The sequence below is a fragment of the Phyllobates terribilis genome, unplaced genomic scaffold, assembly GCF_046119375.1.
Source record: "Phyllobates terribilis strain yellow unplaced genomic scaffold, ASM4611937v1 Scaffold_9__5_contigs__length_417890890, whole genome shotgun sequence".
Classification (NCBI taxonomy): domain Eukaryota; kingdom Metazoa; phylum Chordata; class Amphibia; order Anura; family Dendrobatidae; genus Phyllobates; species Phyllobates terribilis.
In genome coordinates this window covers 389,989,009-390,009,779 of record NW_027362769.1, presented here as the reverse complement: position 1 = coordinate 390,009,779, position 20,771 = coordinate 389,989,009, and the positions used below count along the sequence as shown (strand labels likewise).

Sequence of the window (20,771 nt, the reverse complement as noted above, 5' to 3'; positions counted from 1 at the left end):
TTCGCTACAACATTCCAAAGGCCAGCCTCGCAAACCAGCAATTCCTCGGGTGTGTTCGCCTGAGCCCATGCAAATTGACCAAACCAAGATGGTGAAGTCTCTCCTGGAGACTCACTGAGCCGAGGGGAGTTGCTTCTACTGTGGCAGTATAGAGCATCCGATCCGTTCCTGCCTGGTGAGGCCGGGAAACTCCAGTGTCTAGGACCGCTCGGAGAGGTCATCCTAGGCAAGAGTAAATCCTCTCCGTCCTTGACTCTGTCTGTTTCTATTTCCAGTGGTGAGACCCTCTTCTTCGAGACTGCCCATCTGGATTCCAGAGCTGCTGGGAATCTCATTCAACAGGCTGTTGTGGAGCGGTACCAGATTCCCACCGTACGTCTGGCTGAACCATTGGCGGTTGCCTCCATGGATGGGAGGCTTCTTCTGGAGACCATCTTGCTCGTCACAGAGCCTGTAACCCTTCAGGTGGGAATGCTGCACTCGGAGAAGATCTCCTTTCATGTGCTGTCCGGTCTCTCTCACCCCCTCTAGCTTGGTCTACCCTGGTTATAAAGACATGAGCCCGTCCTGAATTGGAGATCTGGTGAAGTGCTCCGTTGGGATCAGGAATGCCATGAGTCCTGTCTGGTTCCGGTTCGTCCTGCTCGACCCTCGTCTACTCCGGCTAATCTACCTTGTCTGCCGGCACCCTACTGGTCCTATGCAGACGTCTTTGACAAAAAGGAAGCGGAGACACCTCATAGGCCGTATGATTGCCCCATCGACCTGGTACCTGGTGCTTCTCCTCCCCGCAGGCGTATCTACCCCTTGTCGCTGGCTGAGACCCGGGCCATGTCTGAGTACATAGAAGAAAATCTTGCTAGGGGATTTATTCAGAAATCCACCTCTCCGGCTGGAGCAGGATTCTTCTTTGTCAAGAAGAAAGACGGCTCTCTACGTCCCTGTATTGATTACAGGGGCCTTAACCAGATAACCATTAAAAATAAGTACCCCCTGCCTCTCATCTCGGAGCTGTTTGACCACCTTAAAGGCACGAAGATCTTCACTAAGCTCCATCTTTGTGGGGCGTAAAATTTGGTCCGGATCCGCCAGGGAGACGAGTGGAAGATGGCATTCAATACCCGTGATGGTCACTACGAATACCGCGTGATGCCCTTTGGTCTCTGTAATGCTCCAGCCGTCTTCCAGGAGCTGGTTATCGACATCTTCTGTGATCTCCTGTATTCTTGCTTGGTTGTGTACTTGGACGACATCTTGGTTTTCTCTGCGGATCTGCCCTCACACCGGAGGAATATTCATCAGGTTCTGCTAAGGCTCTGGAAGAATCGCCTATACGCTAAATTCGAGAAATGGCTCTTTGAGCAGACCTCCCTACCGTTCCTGGGCTATATCATCTCCGAAACTGGTCTGCCGATGGATCCCGAGAAGGTGTCTGCTGTCTTAAAGTGGCCCCGACTGGAAGGGTTGAAGGCGATTCAGGGATTCCTGGGCTTCGCAAACTATTACCGCCTCTTCATTCCTTATTTCTCCTCCCGGACTGCTCCCATCTCCGCGCTCACCTGTAAAGGAGCAAATCCCAAGGAATGGACATCCGAAGCAGAGAAGGCCTTCGTCTCCCTTAAACAAGCCTTCTCTTCCGCTCCTGTGCTGCACCATCCGGATTGCAACAAGCAGTTCTTCCTGGAGGTTGATGCATCCTCCTCCGGAGCCGGAGCAGTGCTCACCAAGAAATCCTCATCCAGGAGAATGGTAACCTGCGGCTTCTTCTCCAAGCTCTACTCCTCGTCCGAGCGCAACTACTCCATAGGAGATCGTGAGCTTTCAGCTATCAAATTAGCGCGGAAGGAATGGCGCTACTTGCTGGAGGGGGCTCTGCACCCGGTGGTCATCTACTCTGACCACAAAAACCTAGCTTATTTGCAGAACGCCTAAAGACTAAATCCGCGTCAGGCCAGGTGGTCTCTATTCTTTGCCCGATTCTGCTTCACTCTGCATTACTGCCCTGCGGACAAGAACATTAAAGCTGACGCTCTATCCCGCTCATTCCTGTCTTCCGACCAAGAGGAGGAGCCTCTACATATCATTGACCCCTTCAAAGTGATGACTGTTGCTCCGCTGGACCTGTCTCATGTTTCACCCGGTAAGACCTTTGTAGCGGTTCCGGATCGAAAGAAGGTTCTACTCTGGGGCCATTCATCCAAACTAGCCAGTCATGCTGGCCAGAGGAAAACCTTTCTGCTCATCGCCCGACATTACTGGTGGCCTTCCTTGCGCAAGGATGTCACAGCTTGTTCCTCTTGTGCCCGTAACAAGGTTCCCAAGCTCCTTCCAGCCGGCCGTCTCCTTCCTCTTCCCGTGCCTTCCGCTCCGTGGCAACACATTGCAATGGACTTCATCACGGATCTCCCTGTTTCTGCCGGTAGTACTGTCATTTGGGTGGTCGCTTACCGCTTTTCTAAAATGGCCCACTTCATCCCTCTGCCTGGTCTTCCATCTGCATCTGTGCTGGCTAAGGACTTTATCCATCACATCTTCCGTCTTCATGGCCGACCCCTCCACATTGTGTCTGATTGCGGGGTTCAGTTCACTTCGCGCTTCTGGAGAGCTACGTGCAAGCTGCTGGATGTCTCTTTGGATTTCTCTTCTGCTTATCATCCTCAGTCCAATGGTCAAGTGGAACGTATCAACCAGATCCTTACCAGCCTTCTTCGGCACTTTGTCAACGCTCACCATAACGATTGGGTTGAGCTTCTGCCCTGGGCCGAGTTCTCCTATAACAACCATGACAGCGAGTCTTCTTCTAAATCCCTGTTTTTTGTGGTCTAGGATCGACACCCCCGGATTCCGTTTCCCGTCTCCTCTTCAGTGGACAATCCTGCCACGGATTCTCTTGTCAGCGAATTTTTGACTATTTGGGAAGACACTAGATCTGCACTTCTTCAGTCCTCGGTGCGGATGAAGAGACATGCTGATAAGAGACGTCTGGATCCGCCTCAATTCCGTCCGGGAGACAAGGTCTGGCTTTCCTCCAAATATGTCCGTCTCAAGATACATTCTTATAAGTTGGGTCCGCGGTTCATCGGTCCATTCGAGGTTCTGAACCAAATCAATCCCGTGGCTTACAAGCTGAAACTCCCGGTCACCTTATGGATTCCCAACTCCTTTCATGTATCCCTCCTCAAACTAGTTGTCCTTAATTCCTTCTCTGACAATCCAGGTAGCACCCCAGCTCCCGTCTCCGCTGAGGACGTCTTTGAGGTAGAAACCATTTTGGCCACTAAGAGGGTAAGAGGAAAGACTTTCTTTCTTGTGGATTGGAAGGGGTTTGGCCCAAAGGAAAGGTCTTGGGAACCCAGGGAGAACATTCATGCCCCTCATCTTCTTAAAAAATTTCTCACGGGCCTAAAGAAGAGGGGGCGTAAAGGGGGGTACTGTAGCATCGGCGTCTCTGCCTCCTGCTGCTGTGGCGCGCACCACGCGCAGCTTCCCTGGCACTGTGCTTAGGGTGCACGTGCGCGCTTTCTCTCCCTCTTAAAGGGGCCGTGCGCGCCGTCCTAAAACGTCCCCGGCCAATGGCCGGAGGACTTCTCCTATGTAAGGCACCTCCTCCAAAATGGAGGTGCCTGTGTAAGGTTGTTGTTCCATGTGCTAACACTTGCTTCAGCCCTCAGGTCCCGCTGCCTGTCAGTCCTGCCCGCCAGTCTGTCTAACAGTCCAGCCCGCCAGTCTGTCTACAGTCCAGCCCGCCAGTCTGTCTAGTAGTTCTGCCCTCCAGTCTGCCAGTTACCTGCCGTGCCTGCCAGCCTGCCAACCCAGAGCACCTGCCAAGTAACCTGTCGTGCCCGCCAGCTTGTCTACCCGGAGCACCTGCCAAGTAACCTGTCGTGCCCGCCCGCTTGCCTATCCGGAGTGCCTGTCTGGCTATCAGCCGTACCTGCCTGCTTATCTACCTGGATCACCCGCCGACCTGCCTGCCATGCTCATCCGCTGGATCGGTCAGCAAATGTCATCTGACCCATGGAAGCCTCCTGCTCTCACACAAGGTCGGTCCTAGAGTGGCACCTGGTTCACCTGTCTGGTTCCTCCCTTGTTCACGGAGTCGACTAAGCCGCCGTGTGACTTGGGTCAGGCCGAGTAGGCACTTAGTCACGCCTATCTGGTCTCTCCTGGCACTGAAGCACAGAGGTTCCACCACCCGGACCCGTAACAATCTATTTCACTTCCATTGAGAGCTCCTTTGACCGCATGTTGTGGGTTGACAGCAACAGCTTCGAAATACAAATGTTACACTTGGAAAGTGCTCCAGAACCTTTACCTGCTTAGTTGGTTATGGATTAATGAGGAAAAAGCCCATGCAGCCCATTAAAGAGTTTTTGAGATAATCATCCAATTACCTGAAAAGAGGCAGCTACATATTAAAGTAAAATTAAAACTGAAAATCTGCAATTTAAGCCCATATTGATTATATAACTATTTTGAATATGTTTTGATAAACAGCTAAAATGCAAAATTTGTGTCACTGTTCAATTATTTCTGGACCTAACTGTACTATAAATGTCTGATAGATGCAAGTCACAATGCCAGGACCCGCATCTCTCTCAAGAAGAAAGTTGCATCTTGAGCCACCAGCAATGAGGGGATGGCCATGTTCACTCTATTAAGAACTAAAGTAGCCAAGGAAGCATTCTTGGCTATTTTATCTATACATAAACTTCCAATTTTTGAATTATACAGTTCAGTGTCAATTATTTCAAATATGGGAATTAGAAAATACAGTATATTTCAAAGAACAAACAAGTCATAATATTGTGCCCTGTGGGACTTTACAAGTGACTGCAAATATTCCAACAACTTCCCATTGTCTTCTATTCTTACTGCTCAGCCATATAAGCTGATTTAGTTGCTGTATGTGTAAGGTGCCGTGGGCGAGCTGCTGCCCCATAATGCCCTGGCACACTCCAGGAAAATTGTGTCCCGGTTTCATGTGCTGTCATGTGTGGGGTGTATCACACTCACTTGAATTCCACAGGGCCTCCATCTTCTGAAGCCACCGCACATAACTCAGGGGACACACAGTTGGTCTCAACACACAGAAGTTTACTGGTCAGCTCAAGTTCATCAGATTGTAACACGCAGTATCGGGCATCACACGTCTTATTTCTTGTTTCCTTAATACAGTACATTTTCAGCATCACTCTCCGTTCCTCCTGGACTATCCCTACGTTTACTGATTCCATGAGCCTCAGGTAGTTCCTGTTCAGTTCCACAGTACACCCGGAATCCATTAACTTCCCTTCATGCAGTTCCATGTCCATCATCCCCTGTACTCCAAAGGATAAGGCGCTCTTCATAGTACCTTCCTGCTCCGAACATTGCAGGAATGTCTGCAAGGGATTCCAATAAGGCCTCCCACTGCCCCTCTCGCTATTGGCCCATTACAACTTAAACTTGACCTTGGTTAATGAACTTCCCTTTCTCCTTCCTACCAGGAAGCAGTCCCTTTTTACTGGGGCTTATCCCTCCCAGTATAGGTCTAGTCCCAACTTTTACTATGTCTGTCCCTACAATATTTAACTGGGCAGATCACCTTACAGTATACATTATGCACTATATTTCTTCCTGTCAAAACACATTATACATAGTGATGAGCGAGCGTACTTGCCACTGCTCACTGCTCACTCAAGCTTCCGGTTGCTCAAGATGTTCGTTACTCTGCGAGTATTTTTAAATGCTCACCCGCAAGCTCGAATCCCCGCACCGCATGTTTAGCTGTTGTTAGACAGTTAAACATGTGGGGATTGCCAGCCAACATAGCCATGTTGGTAATGGCATTAATGTGATTGGCTGGTCGCATAGCGTCATCAGGTCTATATGAGACATGGGACACTATGCTCGGCACAGCGTACCACCGGAAGTGCAAGGAGAGAAGCTGATTGCTGAACTAGGGACAAAGTTTTAGCTGTGTAAAGGCAGTAATTATACACCATTTGCATTTCTTTCAACTGCAACAATAACCCTTATCAGGGCTAATTATAATCAATATTAATATTGCTGTTAGCAGCACTTAGGGAGGTATTATGTAGAGGGAATAGTGTAGGACAGTATAGAGTTAATTGCACATCCTTTTTGCTGCAACTCATACAAAAAGCCTTTCTCAGGGATAATAATATTCTTTTTGCTCTTAATCCTGCAAATTGTTCTGAACAGGGAAATAATATACACCATTTATACTTTGACAGTTGTGTGTCCAAACCGTATAGGTAGGTGTATAGCTACTGCCAGCTAATACGACCATTTGAAGCAGATACATTTTCCTGATTTATTTATTCTGCAAATTGTTCTCAGTGGGGAAATTTTATACACCATTAATACTGTGCCAGTTGTGCGCCATAAGCATACAGCCAGACTTGGTTGGTTAGCAATAGAATCGCTATATTGCTACTGCAGTGTAACACGTCCATCTGAGGTGGGCAAAATTTCCAGCAATACTAATCCTGCAAAGTTTTTTCAGCAGGGAAATATTATACGCTATTTAAACTGCGCCAGTTGTGCATCAAAAGCATACAGCCAGACTTGGTTGGTTATCAATACCATCGCTATATTGCTACTGAAGTGTAACAAGTTCATCTGAGATGGACAAAAATTTCCTGCGATACTAATCCTGCAAAGTTTTCTCAGCAGAGATATATCATATGTAATTTAAAATGGACACGGCGCATGGTAAGGGACGGGGAAGTGGACATGATGCTAATGGTGCATGCAGAGGCCGAGGCTGTGGGCAAGGTGATATTGTGCCTGCTGCGGGAGCACAACAAACACACACATCATGTCGACCTAGCTTCCTGTCCAACTTTGTAGGGGGGTGCGGAACACCACTCTTGAAGCCAGACCAGTGTGAAAAGGTTGTTGCTTGGATAGCAAATAATGCTTTAAGTCAGTTCTCAGCACCACGCTGTCTTTCACATGGTCCAGTCTCAATATCCATGAGTATAGACCACATAATCCTCACCCTGATCCTCCTTCCTCCCACCATGCCGAGTGACCGGAGACAAGTGATCCCACACTTGGACACCCCGAAGAGCTGTTAATATTTCCATTCATAGATTCTGGCCTTTTGCCCTGCCCGTTTCAAGTGGGGCATGAGGAGTTTGCAGGTAGCAATGCCCAAATATTTGAGCAGCCACGGTCATAAGCAGGTGATGGTGGGAAAGTGCAATTACTGTCACAAGAGGTGGATGATGATGAGACACAATTGCCAACAAGTCATGTTGTTAAGTCAGCAAGTCAGAAGGAGTACCGGGGTGCAGAAGTGGAAGACGAGGAGGTGGACGATGAAGTCACTGACCCAACCTGAGAAGGTGACAAGCAGAGCAAAAACAGCAGTGCAGAGGGGGAGATAACCGCAGCACCACAACAGGCAGGAAGAGGCAGTTGGGTGGCCAGAGACACAAGGTGGGCAACTGTTCCCCAGAGCACCAACACGGGGGAAGTTGCTAGGCCAAGGGTTAGGTGTTCCTGAGTCTGGTACTTTTTTAAAGACTGTCCAGTTAACCCAAAAAAAGGCCATTTGCAACAACTGCCATGCCAGCATCAGCAAAGGCAGCTAATCTACCAGCCTGACCACCACCAGCATGCTCAGGCATATGACAGCAAAGCATCTTACGAGGTGAGCTAAACGCCAGGGCCCAGAAACAGTGTCTGCTGGTGACACCACTGCCTCTTCCCTTGTTTTACATACATACCAATGTATGCAGGCAAAGATGCCTCCCATCTTGCACCTGTCATTGCACACTTGCAACCACCATCAGCAACCACATCCACTTTCTTTTCCCAGTGCAGCATTCACTTGTCCCTACCCCAGTCCTGGGAACGCATGCGTAAATTCACAGCCACACACCAACAGGACACAATACTAAACGGCCACATTTTCAGACTGCTTTCCCAGGAAATGTTGCCATTTAGGCTTGTAGAGATGGAAGATTTCCGCAACCTCATGGCGGCGGTCGTCCCTCAGTACTCGGTCCCCAGTCGCCACTATTTCTCCCAGATTTACACAAGCACGTGTCCCATAACCTCACCAGTGCCCTGACCAATGCCGTAACTGGGAAGGTCCACTTAACCATGGGCACATGGACAAGTGCTTGTGGCCAGGGGCGCAACATTTCCCTGACGGCACACTGGGTGAATATTGTGGAAACCAGGACCCAATTGGACCCTGGGATGGAACATGTGTTACCGACGTTAAGGATTGCAGGCCCTAGATCCATCAGGGTTGCGCCCACCTTCTACACCAGTTCCTGCACCTTCCCGTCCTCCTCACCCTCCATCTCCAAAACTTCAACATCAGTCGCAAGCTGGAAGCACTGCAGCACTGCCTAGGCCAAGCGGCAATAGGCTCTGCTGAAGCTAATCTGCTTAAGTGACAGACTGCACAACGACACAGAGTTGCTGAAAAGTCTAACAGACCAGACAGATCTGTGGCTCTTGCCCCTGAACCTACAACCAGGCATGGTCGTGTGACAATGGCCGTAACCTGGTGGCGGCTCTGAAGCGTGGCAACCTCGCACATGTACCATGCCTGGCCCACGTGTTCAACTTAGTGGTTCAACGGTTTCTCAAAACCTACCCTGATCTGTCTGAGCTACTTGTGAAGGTACACCTCATGTGTGCCCATTTTTGCAAGTCAGCTACAGCTGCTGCCGCTCTTGCAGTGCTGCAGCAGCACTTGTAATTTCCAACTTACCAACTGGTGTGCGAAGTGACCAACGTTACATATGTTGGCAAGGCTTTGTGAGCAGCAGAGAGCAGTAGTTGAATACCAGCTACAACACGCCCTCGGTATTCCGGTCAGCCTCCGCACATAAGAGTTGATGAGTGGGCATGAATGTCTGACATCTGTGCTGTTCTCCAAAACTTTGAGGACCCAACCAAGATGGTGAGCGGCGATGATGCCATAATCAGTGTAAATATCCCGCTTGTAGCGTCGGCGTCCCTGCCCTCTGCTAGGCAGGGACGCTGTTCCCCTCACCTCTCTGCTCCGAGCCCGGCGTCCTCCTCCCGCTCTGCTGGCAGCGCGCGCTCCTTCCGGCCACTGTGCTTAGGGCGCACGCGCGCGCGCTCCCTCCCTCTTAAAGGGGCCGCGCGCGCCGTCCTAAGGAGTCCCCGGCCAATGGCCGGAGGACTTCACCATATATAAGGCACCTCCTCCAAAATGGAGGTGCCCGAGCAATGTTGTTGCACTGTTCTACTCTGCTTCAGCCCTCAGGTCCCGTTGCCAGTTACCTGCCTGATTCCTGCCAGAGTCCTGCCAGTTTGCTGTCTGTTTCCTGCCTGATATTCCTGCTACCTGCTTGCTAGCCTGAGGTCCGACGGTCTGCCTTCCTACTCCTGTCAGTCTGTCTATGGACCAGCTTGGCCGCTCACCTGGGAGCGCACATCCGCTACCTGCCTGCTAGCCTTCCTGGAGGCTCCGCCGTCACGTGCTGTGACCACCTGCTATTCCAGAGACTCCTGCCCGCTCACCTGGGAGCGCTCCTCCGCTACCTGCCTGCTAGCCTTCCTGGAGGCTCCGCCGTCACGTGCTGTGACCACCTGCTATTCCAGAGACTCTTGCCCGCTCACCTGGGAGCGCTCATCTGCTACCTGCCTGCTAGCCTACCCGGAGGCTCCGCCGTCACTTGCCGTGACCACCTGCCTGTCCAGAGACTCTCGCCTGCTCACCTGGGAGCTCATGTCTATCATCTGCCGCCACAGGTCGTACCAATCCTTTACCCAGGGACTGCCCCGGTCACTTGCCGTGACCTCCTGCCCGTTCATCCAGAGACTGCCCCGGTCACTTGCCGTGACCTCCTGCCCGTTCATCCAGAGACTGCCCCGGTCACTTGCCGTGACCTCCTGCCCGTTCATCCAGAGACTGCCCCGGTCACTTGCCGTGACCTCCTGCCCGTTCATCCAGAGACTGCCCCGGTCACTTTCCGTGACCTCCTGTCCGTTCATTCAGAGACTGTCCCAGTCACCTGCTGTGACTGCCTGCCCGGCTACCCTGGTCGCCACCCGCTCCCTTACAAGGACCGCCCCCTTGTATAGTAGCTCAGAGGTTCCGCCTCCCAGACCCGTTACACCGCTTCTCTGTCTACTGAAACGCTCGCTACTCACAATTAAAGAGAAGGCTTTGCAGGCAGAGAAAGTTGAGATGGAGCAAGAAACTATATAGGGTGATGCTACACAGCCCAGCCTCATCTCATCTTCTCAATGCGGATTGGATGATAATGAGGAGGAGGAGGAACAGGAGCTGGTTGCCTGCACTACAGACGGCACTCCCCACACCACCTTCATCCCGTGTGTACAGCATTGATGACCTGAAGAGGAGGAGGAGAGGGAGGACAAGGAGGAGGATGAGGAGGAGAAGATGGACAATCATCCTCTTGGTGGGGACAGGGAAGTCTTGGCAGTTGGCAGTCTGGCACACCTGGCTAAGTTTATGTTTCGCTGCCTTTACTGTGACCCTCGCATTGTACGCATTTTGGCAAACACTAATTACTGGTAGATCATTCTTGCAGACCCACAAGGAGAAATTTCTATCTCTCCTTCCCGTGGTGCAGAGGTCTAATAAAATGTTGCAGTACCAGAAGGCCCTAGTTGAAGAATTATTAAAAAAATCCCATCTGACAGCGCTGGTGGCAGAGGTCACCGTTCCTTGGACAACCAAGGAGTAGAGACGAGGGAGACACACACCAGATGCAGCAGAGGTAGGGGAACACTATCAAAGGTCTGGGACAGATTTCTCAGACCCTCCCATTGCCAAGACCCTGATGAGTGGGGTACTCTGACAAGGAGGGAACAGTTTTGGAAAATGCTGAAGAAGTAACTTGCTGACGGTACCAGTGTCTTCCGTGATTCCTCTGTGCCTTACAACTATTGGGTATCCAAGCTGGACACTTGGCATGAACTGTCTCTCTACGCCTTGGAGGTCCTGGCCTGCCCTGCCGCTAGCGTTTTGTCAGAGCGGGTTTTTAGTGCTGCCAGAAGTATTATAACTGCTAGGCTCATTCGCCTGTCAACTAAGAATGCTGACAGGCTGACTCTTATCAAAATTAACAAGGGCTGGATTGACCTAGACTTCTCAATACAACCAGATGACAGCAGCGGAACATAAACTCAAATCCATTTTTTTTTCTTGGCTATTCCCATGCACCCCTTCCCATCCAAACATGGGTATATGCATCAGGATTTTGTCTTTTTTGTGTCATCCTCCTCAGGGTGATCATTCTACCCTCGCTATAAATGTTTAAGGGTGTTTATGATGTCCATATTAAGAATTTTTAAAGGCCTACCTTTATTCTATGATATATATATACCCCTTGTTGTGGGCTGTCAGGTGGTCTTCACATAGGGAGTTCTCACACTGCAAACATGTTCTTACAGCCGTTTCTGGAGACTTTGTACAGTAAGTACAGAAGATCCTGGTCTCCTCCATATCAGGCTGAGTAGATGCGAAATGCTCCACTATATTCGCCAGCAGGGTTGATGAAATAACAGTCCTTGATGCTGATACGTTACACTAAAAGCCTTTTTCAGGGCTAATTCAAATAGATCAGATTCTCTAATACTGCAATTTGTATAGGGTGATCTGTCGCAGTAGGGATAGTGTATTACAGGCATCTAGTCAGGGATTATTGCCTTATAAGTCTTGCTGCTGCAACCTAGAAAAAAATATCAAGGTAACATCTATTCTATTCCCTATTAATACAGCTGTTAGCTGCAGTTAGTGTAGGGATAGGTGCTAGGTATCATCTGTTGAACGTGAGTGTTCATTCTGATCACATACATCTCTTCCACATTCTATAACTTGATTGCTTTTTTTCCATAAGCTTAATGACAGATTTGTGTTTTTTACGATGATCCGTATTCAGATATTTATCAAACCGGGCAAAATGAACTGATTTAATGTGTCAATTCAGTTTTTCTGTAGCATCTGTATGTAAGAGAAAGAGGTAATGGTGGGAGGCTTTACGCTACTGAAGCTGTAATTACCACTTCAAAACTCTCCAGTGGTTTGTTTGCATCCATTTCTGGGTGCTTCTTGAAGTATGTTTGTCCTGCTGGAATACCCATGACCTAGGATGCAAACCCAGCTTTATGACACTGGGCACTACATTTGTGACCCAAAATCCTTTGGCAATCTTCATATTTCATGATGCCTTGCACACAGTCAAGGCACCCGGTGCCACAGGCAACAAAACAACCCCAAAGTATCTTTGAACCTCCACCATATTTGACTGTAAGTACTGTGTTTTTTCATTTGTAGGCCTCATTCCATTTACAGTAAACATTAGAATGATGTGCTTTATCAAAAAGTTCTATCTTGGTCTCATCTGTCCACAAGATGCCTGTTGGCCCTCTACAAATAGTGGAGGCCGCCTGCTGGCTCTCCAAGTTTCAAACTTTACAGTATTAATATGAAAAATAAAATTTGCCCACCTCAGATGGATAAATTATATTGCAGTACCAAAAATGCTTAGTGAGAGCTGTCTGCTGGCCCTCTAAAAATATTGAGTGAAAGATAAAATTAGAGTGAGGCCCATCTGATGGCCATCTGACCATAGTGAGGGCAACCTGCTGGCTCTCTAACAATAGTGAGGGCTGACTGCTGGCCCTCTAACAATAGTAAAGGCTGCCTGATGGCCCTGTAAAAATGGGCTTTGTGACTTTCAGAGTCTTTCCTTCATAAATGAAACAGGATATGCCTGATCATATCTCACACACCACATGGCCAGATAAGGTAGTAAAATGTTAAAATTACTTTTACTGGTGAATGTTTTTTTTTTTACCATTGAAAGCAATGCGAATGTGTAAAAATGAAAAAACACTACATGTAAACATAGCCCAAGGTGTAGAGGTGTGTTTTTTTCTTTTATTTATTTTGACTTATATACAAGTCATTATCATGGAAAAAGTGTTTATTAACATTTTCTCCAGTAAAATCCATTTTATCTTCGGTTTTTTATGTTTTTTGTCAGTCCATAAAAATGGCATAATACTCTGACAACATTGTTCACAGCAGTGATCTGGGATTCAGAGATGCTTCCATGGGTCTTCCCCATGGTGTTCCCATGCCATTTCAGTGATGTTTTCATTGATTTGAGGAGTTTTTAGACCCCTCCAGACCACCTGCATCAAAGAATGGAGAGATCTGTAATTTGTATTGTAGGTACACTTCACCTGTGAGAGACAGAAACTGAAGAAAAAAATCCAGAATATTACAATGTATGATTTTTACATACTTAATTTGCATGTTATTGCATGAAATAAGTATGTAACATAATAGAAAAACAGAACTTAATATTTGGTACAGAAACCTTTGTTGGCAATTACAGAGGTCAGACGTTTCCTATAGTTCTTGACCAAGTTGCAAACACTGCAGCAGGGATTTTGGCCCTCTCCCCCATACAGATCTTCTCCAGATCCTTCAGGTTTCGAGGCTGTCGCTAGGCAACATTGAGTTGTAGCTCCCTCCAAAGACTTTCTATTGGGTTCAGATCTGGAGACTAGCTAGGCCACTCCAAGACTTTGAAATTCTTCTTATGGAGCCACTCCTTAGTTGCCCTGGCTGTGTTTTTCGGGTCATTGTAATGCTGGAAGACACAGCCACAACCCAACTTCAATGCTCTTGCTGAGGGAAGGAGGTTTTGTTAGAACCCTCCTGTTTGTTTTTTCCATCTTGTGTTTTGCGGTCACGTGACCATCTGCCTTTATATTCCAGCTCCGCCCTTTTGACTGTGCTGGACTTCAGTGTTGTTTGACTGTTTTGCTAGCCAGGTGCTTCTGTGCCTATCCTGTCAGTTTGCTTGGTCCTTCTGGGACCTCTAGTACCTTTTTGTCAGTTTATCTTTTTGTGTTCTGCAACAACTTTCTCTGTTAAGGAGGTGTCCCATTTTTGTTCCAGTCCTTAGTTCTTTTAGGGACCCCTCCCCTTTATGCTATAGGTCTTTGTTCAGACTAGCCGAGGACTAAGGCGGGTCTGTTCGCTAGGAACAGGCAGCCCGCTACATCGTAGGGATTCAGCTTAGTCTTACCGCAGGGATAGCTTTCCCCTTTCTTTCCTTAGTACTTGTTGCAGATCATAATAGGTTTTTGGCCAAAATCTTGCGATACATGACCCCATCTATCCTCCCTTCAATACGGTGCAGTCATCCTGTCCCCTTTGCAGAAAAGCACCCCCAAAGTATGATGTTTACCCCAACATGCTTCACATTTGGGACTGTGTTCTTGGGGTTGTACTCATCCTTCTTCTTCCTCCAAATATAGCAAGTGGAGTTGATACCGAAAAGTTCTATTTTGGTCTCATCTGACCAGATGACCTTCTACCATGCCTCCTCTGGTTGATCTGGATGGTCATTGGTGAACTTCAAACAGGCCTGGACATGTACTGGTGTGAGCAGGAGGACCTTGAGTGCCCTGCAGGATTTTAATCCATGAGGCGTAGTGTGTTACTAACAGTAATGTTTGAGACTGTGGGTCCAGCTCTCTTCAGTTCATTGACCAGGTTCTCCTGTGTAGTTCTGGGCTGACTCCTGACCTTTCTGAGAAACATCCTTACCCCACGAGGCGAGATGTTGCATGGAACCCCAGATCGAGGAAGACTGACAGTCATCTTGTGTTTCTTCGATTTTGTAATCATTGTGCCAACAGTTGTTGCCTTCTCATCAAGGTTCTTGTCTACTGTCTTGTAGCGCATCCCAACCTTGTGCAGGTCTACAATGTTGTCCCTGGTGTCCTTAGGAAGCTCTTTGGTCTTGGCCATGGTGGAGAGGTTGGAGTGTGATTGAGTGTGTGGGCAGGTGTCTTTTATACAGCTAACAAGCTCAAACAGGTGCAATTAATGCAGGTAATGAGTAGAAGGGCTTCCTAACAAAAAACTTACAGGTCTGTGAGATCCATAATTATTGATGGCTGATCAAATTATTTCATGAAATAAAATGCAATTTAATTATTTAAAAATCATACAATGAGATTTTCTGTTTTTTATTTTTTGATTCATGTCTCTCATAGTTGCAGTGGCCTACGACAAAAATTACAGACCTCTCCATTCTTTGTAGGTGGGAAAACTTGCAAAATCGGCAGTGTATCAAATACTTATTTTGCCCACTGTATGTATAGCTGGATTTTCTCAATGTGTTTAAAAAAACAAGATAACTTTACATTGACGGATAAATCATGTCATATTTTCATACCACATATGTATAGAATCTCCCTATGTCTTTGTATGAAATCAGTAAATTGTATTCACTGGGGTTTGGGATGAAACACTTTCCGCTCACCGGTGGCCTCTCTCGGTTTTCCTTGGAAGAGATAATGTCGGCTCCTTATAGTCTATGTCATGTTAGAAGCACAGACACTATAATGATTAATAACCTGGTCACACGTTATATGTCACATCACATATTTATAGACCTGGTGATTGTAATCACGTGTTTATCAGCTCCTCCGCAGGTGACAATCACAGATAAGACAGTTGTACTGAATGTAGAGAGTGTCCTGCGCTGCTCCGCCACTGGATTCTTCCCTCCAGACATTGGTGTTAAGTGGTTCAGAAATGAAGAAAAACTTAAGGATAACATTATTCTTGGTGATCCCTGGAGAAACCCAGACAGAACCTACAGTGTGAACAGCACCGTGACCATCACACCCACTGAGGAGGACAGAGAGCAGAACTTCTCATGTAGAGTCCAACATAAGTATCTACAGGAATCGCTTCAGGAAGACTTCCATTTGGTGTATGAAGGTAAACTTATTCTTAAGGGAAACATCTGGTACTTTACAATTGATGGCCTGACCCAAGCCTATCAACTATTTGTACGTGAGTCGAATCTCTAAAGTGAAACCATTGTTTATCAGTCAGATTTTCTTAATGGTGTTTTCCAGGCACAAGAATACTATTTTGTTGACCATATAGTGAGTAGAGATGAGAGAACATTTCACTGTTCGATTAGGTTCCTGGTTGCTGAATTTGCAATGTTTGCCAAATAATTTGTCAAACATTCACCTAACACATTGGATTCAATGGGAGGCAACACCAAACGCATACATAACACCTTCAAACTGCCAAAAAGCTGCCAAAACAGATCAAATTAGAGGCATACACCAGGAAAGTGGCCTCAATTGACCCAGAGTACAAATTTTATAATGGCACAGCAGCAATCAGCCATGGACCATGCATGAGGTATCAGGGTCTGGGCGAGCATTTACAGCTTTGAATTCGACTTCACATTAAGACAAGGTGGGTGAGGGATCGGGGTATGCCAGCTGTGCTGGGAGCACTGATTCCACATGCAACAGCTCAAGCTGATTTCCTGCTCAGGCACACTCAGGTGGCACAAATATCAACTTTGAAGACTACTATTGCTAGAAAAATGTAAGGATAATAACACAGGTAGTTGACTGAAAGTAAGTGGAGGCTTGCCGATCTCGGAGGCCTACTGCTATAGGCAACACACATGAAGGAGACCTAACTAGGCATATTCACATTTCCCTAAATTAGGGGCTGACACCACCAAAGTGACATCATTTTCAGTAGAGTAGAACTAGTATAATAGAGACCGATACCTCTACCACTACATCCAACCCAGCAGATGGTGACCCAATCAGAAGTCTTCACATTTCCAAAAATTAGTCACAGACACCACCAAAGTGGCATCAACTTCACCAAAGTAGAAATAGTATAATGGGGACTGACACTTCTTACACTACAACCAACCCAGCAGATGGAGACCCAACCAGGAGTGTTCACATTTCCCTAAATTAGGGGCTGACACCATCAAAGTAGCATCAATTTTAGTAGCGTAGAAATAGTATAATTAGGACCGACACCTCTTCCACTACAGCCAACCCAGCAGATGGAGACAAAATCAGGAGTCTTCACATTTCCAAAAATTAGTGTCAGACCCCTTTGGTGGCATCAATTTCACTAGAATAGAACTAGCATAATGGGGACCTACACCTCTTCCAATACAGGCAACCCAGCAGATGGAGACCCAATCAGGAGTCTTCACATTTCCAAATATTAGTGGCAGACACCACCAAAGTGGCATCAATTTCACCAGAGTAGAAATAGTATAATGGGGACCGACACTTCCTCCACTACAGCCAACCCAGCAGATGTAGACCCAACCAGAAGTGTTCACATTTCCCAAAATTAGGGTCTGACACCACCGAAGTGGCATTGACGCGCCCCCTGGGCCATGGGGTACTCGGTAGCCGGGCCAGTCGTTGCTAGGGGAGATGTCACAGTGGCTGTGACCCAGGGCCGTGACCCAGGGCGGTCAATAAAAGGGGATTTTATAGTTTTTGTATTTAATGTTCGTGACGCCATCTGTGGTATGCGGCTATATAGAGCCGCAGCTGCGGAGCAGGTCCTCTGGGGCTGTTGTTAATGCAGCAGAGTTGGTTAACTCTCCACAGGTAGAGCTAAGCTCCAGGGCGTTGCTGTGATGGTGAATGATGAAGTAACTGTGATGGTGCAGTGTGGTGCAGTGGGTGATGGCAAAAATTCACAGAGACAGTGAGGTGCAGTCTTCAAGGTTTTACTCACGATTTTCACGTTGCTCCTGGTTACAACTGCAGTTCATAACCACGGTTATGAGGGAGGGGTTCAGCAAACCCTCAGGTAATTCAAGAGCACTTAGCGGGACCCCTTTCTGTGTGTCCCTCCTGGTCGTCTTCCTGCGCTGGCTCTCACCCTCCTGCCCTGCGCCTCGCAAACAGTGTCCCAAGCCAGTAACCGCAGATCTTGGCAGGCAGCCTGGAGTTCCCTGGATCTTGCGTGGCTACTTTTTTGGCCATTAATTGCGGCTGTGGCACCTACACCCTGGAAATGTAGAAGCGTCCGGTTTCTAGTTGAAAATTGCAATTCTCACTAGTTAGGGTCGGGTCCCCTCTGCGGACTGATCCTTCCACACCTGGTAGATTACGGGTGGCCTCCAGCACTTTCCATACCCTTAGGATCCCCACTCTTTCCTTCTGGAGCCTTTCTCCCTGCTCCTCTCTTCCCTTCAGTTTCACTTCTTCCTGAGCAGAGCTCCTTCTTCTTTCACTCTCCTCCTCTGTCTGAACTGAACTCAACTAATCTAAACTCCCAAGATGTCTTCCCATTTTTATATCCTCCTTCTCAAGTGCTCCCCTGATATGCTTCCTCCACCCACACCCACTACATGGTTCCCCCTCTCTTGGTTTCCCCCACTCCAGCCAGGGGCAGAGCTCAGCAGCGGAGCAGTGCATCTTGCCCTTCCTGCTGGTCTGGAGTGGTGTAGTGTTGGATGCAGGTGTTTGGGTCCTGGGCAGTACTCCATCCTTACCTGAGAGTGAGATACCACACCTCTGGGTGAAATGCAGTACCTCTGTGGCGACTGAGCCTGCAGGGGCGCCACACCATCAATTTTAGTAGAGTAGAACTAGTATAATGGGAACCAACACCTCTTCCACTACAGCCAACCCAGCAGATGGAGACACAACCAGGAGTGTTCACATTTCCCTAAATTAAGGTCTGACACCACCAAAGTGGCTTTAATTTCAGTAGAGTAGAAACAGTAAAATTCGGATCGACACCTCTTCCACTACAGTAAACAAAGCAGATGGAGACTCAACCATGAGTCTTCACATTTCCAAAAATTATTGTTAACATCTGCAGCAGCAGCAATAGCAGGCATAGAAGCCATGCTAAAGATATTACATACTGCAATTGACGCGCCCCCTGGGCCATGTTGTTAGGGATACCCGGAGCCGGATCAGATGGGGGTTGTAGTCTCCGAGTGGCGGTGACCCGGTCCGTGCCCAGGGTGTCAAGCTCAGTGTGTGGCAGTCCTACAGATGTTATTAGAGTTCTTTGTGTCGACTACGCCACCCGTTGATTTGCGGTCAAAAGGTCGCCGCTGCAGCAGGGTCCGCTGAGGCTGGTGGTATGTGTGCAGCTTTGGTAGTATAACCCCCAACGGGAGGGGTATAGCCTCAGGGGGTCAGATGTAGAGGATGGTGGTTGTGAAGGTGCAGGATGAATCAGCAAGAAGACTCAGAGTCGGGCTGTGCAGTTCAGGGGTTTTTACTTACGGGTGTTCTTATGGTCACTCTGGCCTGAAGCGACCACCCGAGCCGTGCTGCGTCCACCAGGTCCTGGACTCGGCTAACCCCCAGGCAGTTCTGGAGCGTGGTCCTGAGCTCCTGTCTGACTTTCCCTCTCTTCTGGCCGTTCTCACCAGGGATCCACCTATGTCCGGCTCCCTCGGGTCTCTTGGTGGGTACACCTCCTCTGGGTTCCCTGACCCTATACTTGGTCTGCCTTCCTGGTGGATTTGGTGAGGGTCGTGGCAGATCCTGCCCACGACCTCCGGTCTCTGGCTAAGGTGTGCTTGTCTCTCTGCCAGCTTGGGATCCGGTACCCTAGGTGCCAACCCTTCACCCTGTTGCTTATATTCTGGGGTCTTGGGGTTCCCTCTTCTTCTCTCTGGGTCCTTCTGACTCCTCTCTCTCTCTTGGCCTTGGAGCTGGGCCCAGCCGGAACCACAACTCCCTGTCAGCCCTTCTGGCTGAGCTTCTCTGCTCTGCTCCTTTGACTAAACTCTGACAGACTGACTCTACAAAAGACTGACCCTGTCCTAAGATGGTGTCCACCTTATATACTCCCTCTATGTGTGAGCTCAGGTGCCCAGCACCCAATGAGCTCCTAGCATTACCCAGACTGCTCCCCCTATCTGCCCCTACACTACTGGGATGTTCCACCCCCCTCCCACTCCAGCCAGGAACAGACACTATCGTACCTGCACATTTCTCTAGTGGGAGTACCGTCGGTCTGTTCCTCGGAAATGGGATGTGTGTAGTGCATGCAGCTAACTGAGCTCAGCTCCACACTCCATCCTTACCCGGGAGTGGAATATCACACCTCTGGGTTGAGGTGCAATACCCCTGTAGCAGCCGAATCCTCAGGGTGCTACACAATTACGTGGGATCAATGCAGCACACTAAAAACTACAACATTGCCTAGTCTGTACAGTCTGCGATTGGAGTGCAAAAGTCCTTGGAGATCCATGACTTGTTCATCGTGATGAAAGTTACACTTTCAGGGGACAGCTGGCTGCGCTTATCTGTCAGGACACCACCAACAGCGCTGAAGACATGTTCTGAAGACCAAAATGTAAAATGGTCCAAACCCTTCCTGATGTTATTGATATTGAGCTCTAGATTCTCCGGCACCATCCTATCCAGTCATTCACTATGTGTCAGACTTGTACTCTGTTGTGCTGGTGCACGAGCTGGTCTAAAAAATATGAGAAAGGGCTTACAGAAATTGCTTCTGCCATTTACACTGCTGCTGTAGATAATGTTTTGGCGTTGACGAATTGACGTCCCTGAGATTGGAAGTCTAGAGCTGTGATGCACACTGTGTGCCTCACTGCTGTCTTGGGGAAAACCTCTCTTAAGGTTGTGTAAAAGCGTGTTTCAATACTCCAGCATTCGTGGGTCCCTTTCCAGGGCGGGAAGCATCTTGCAAAATTTACTCTTATAATGTGAATCTAACAGAGTATCAACCCAATAGTCAGCACTACTTCGAATTCTAACTATACAGGGTCATATTGTAGACAGTGCAGCAAGAAGGCACTCATATGTTGGGCTTTTCCATGAGGTCCAAGGCCATGCTGTGTTGATGGCTGGATAACACTGATGCTCTTTTCCTCCGTTACCTCCCGCCAACCACGAACAACACAGAGGGGATGCTTATCCTT

At 48.2% G+C, this 20,771-nt stretch overlaps 1 protein-coding gene across 1 annotated transcript in view; it reads left to right on the top strand.

The window, feature by feature from the left end:
- Positions 1–20,771, top strand: part of LOC141162501 (uncharacterized) — a 64,272-nt gene that overhangs the window by 21,828 nt on the left and 21,673 nt on the right. Inside the window, exon 3 of the mRNA XM_073648671.1 lies at positions 15,482–15,784. Within this exon, the coding sequence (XP_073504772.1) occupies positions 15,482–15,784 (303 nt within the window). The remainder of the gene's footprint in view (positions 1–15,481; positions 15,785–20,771) is intronic.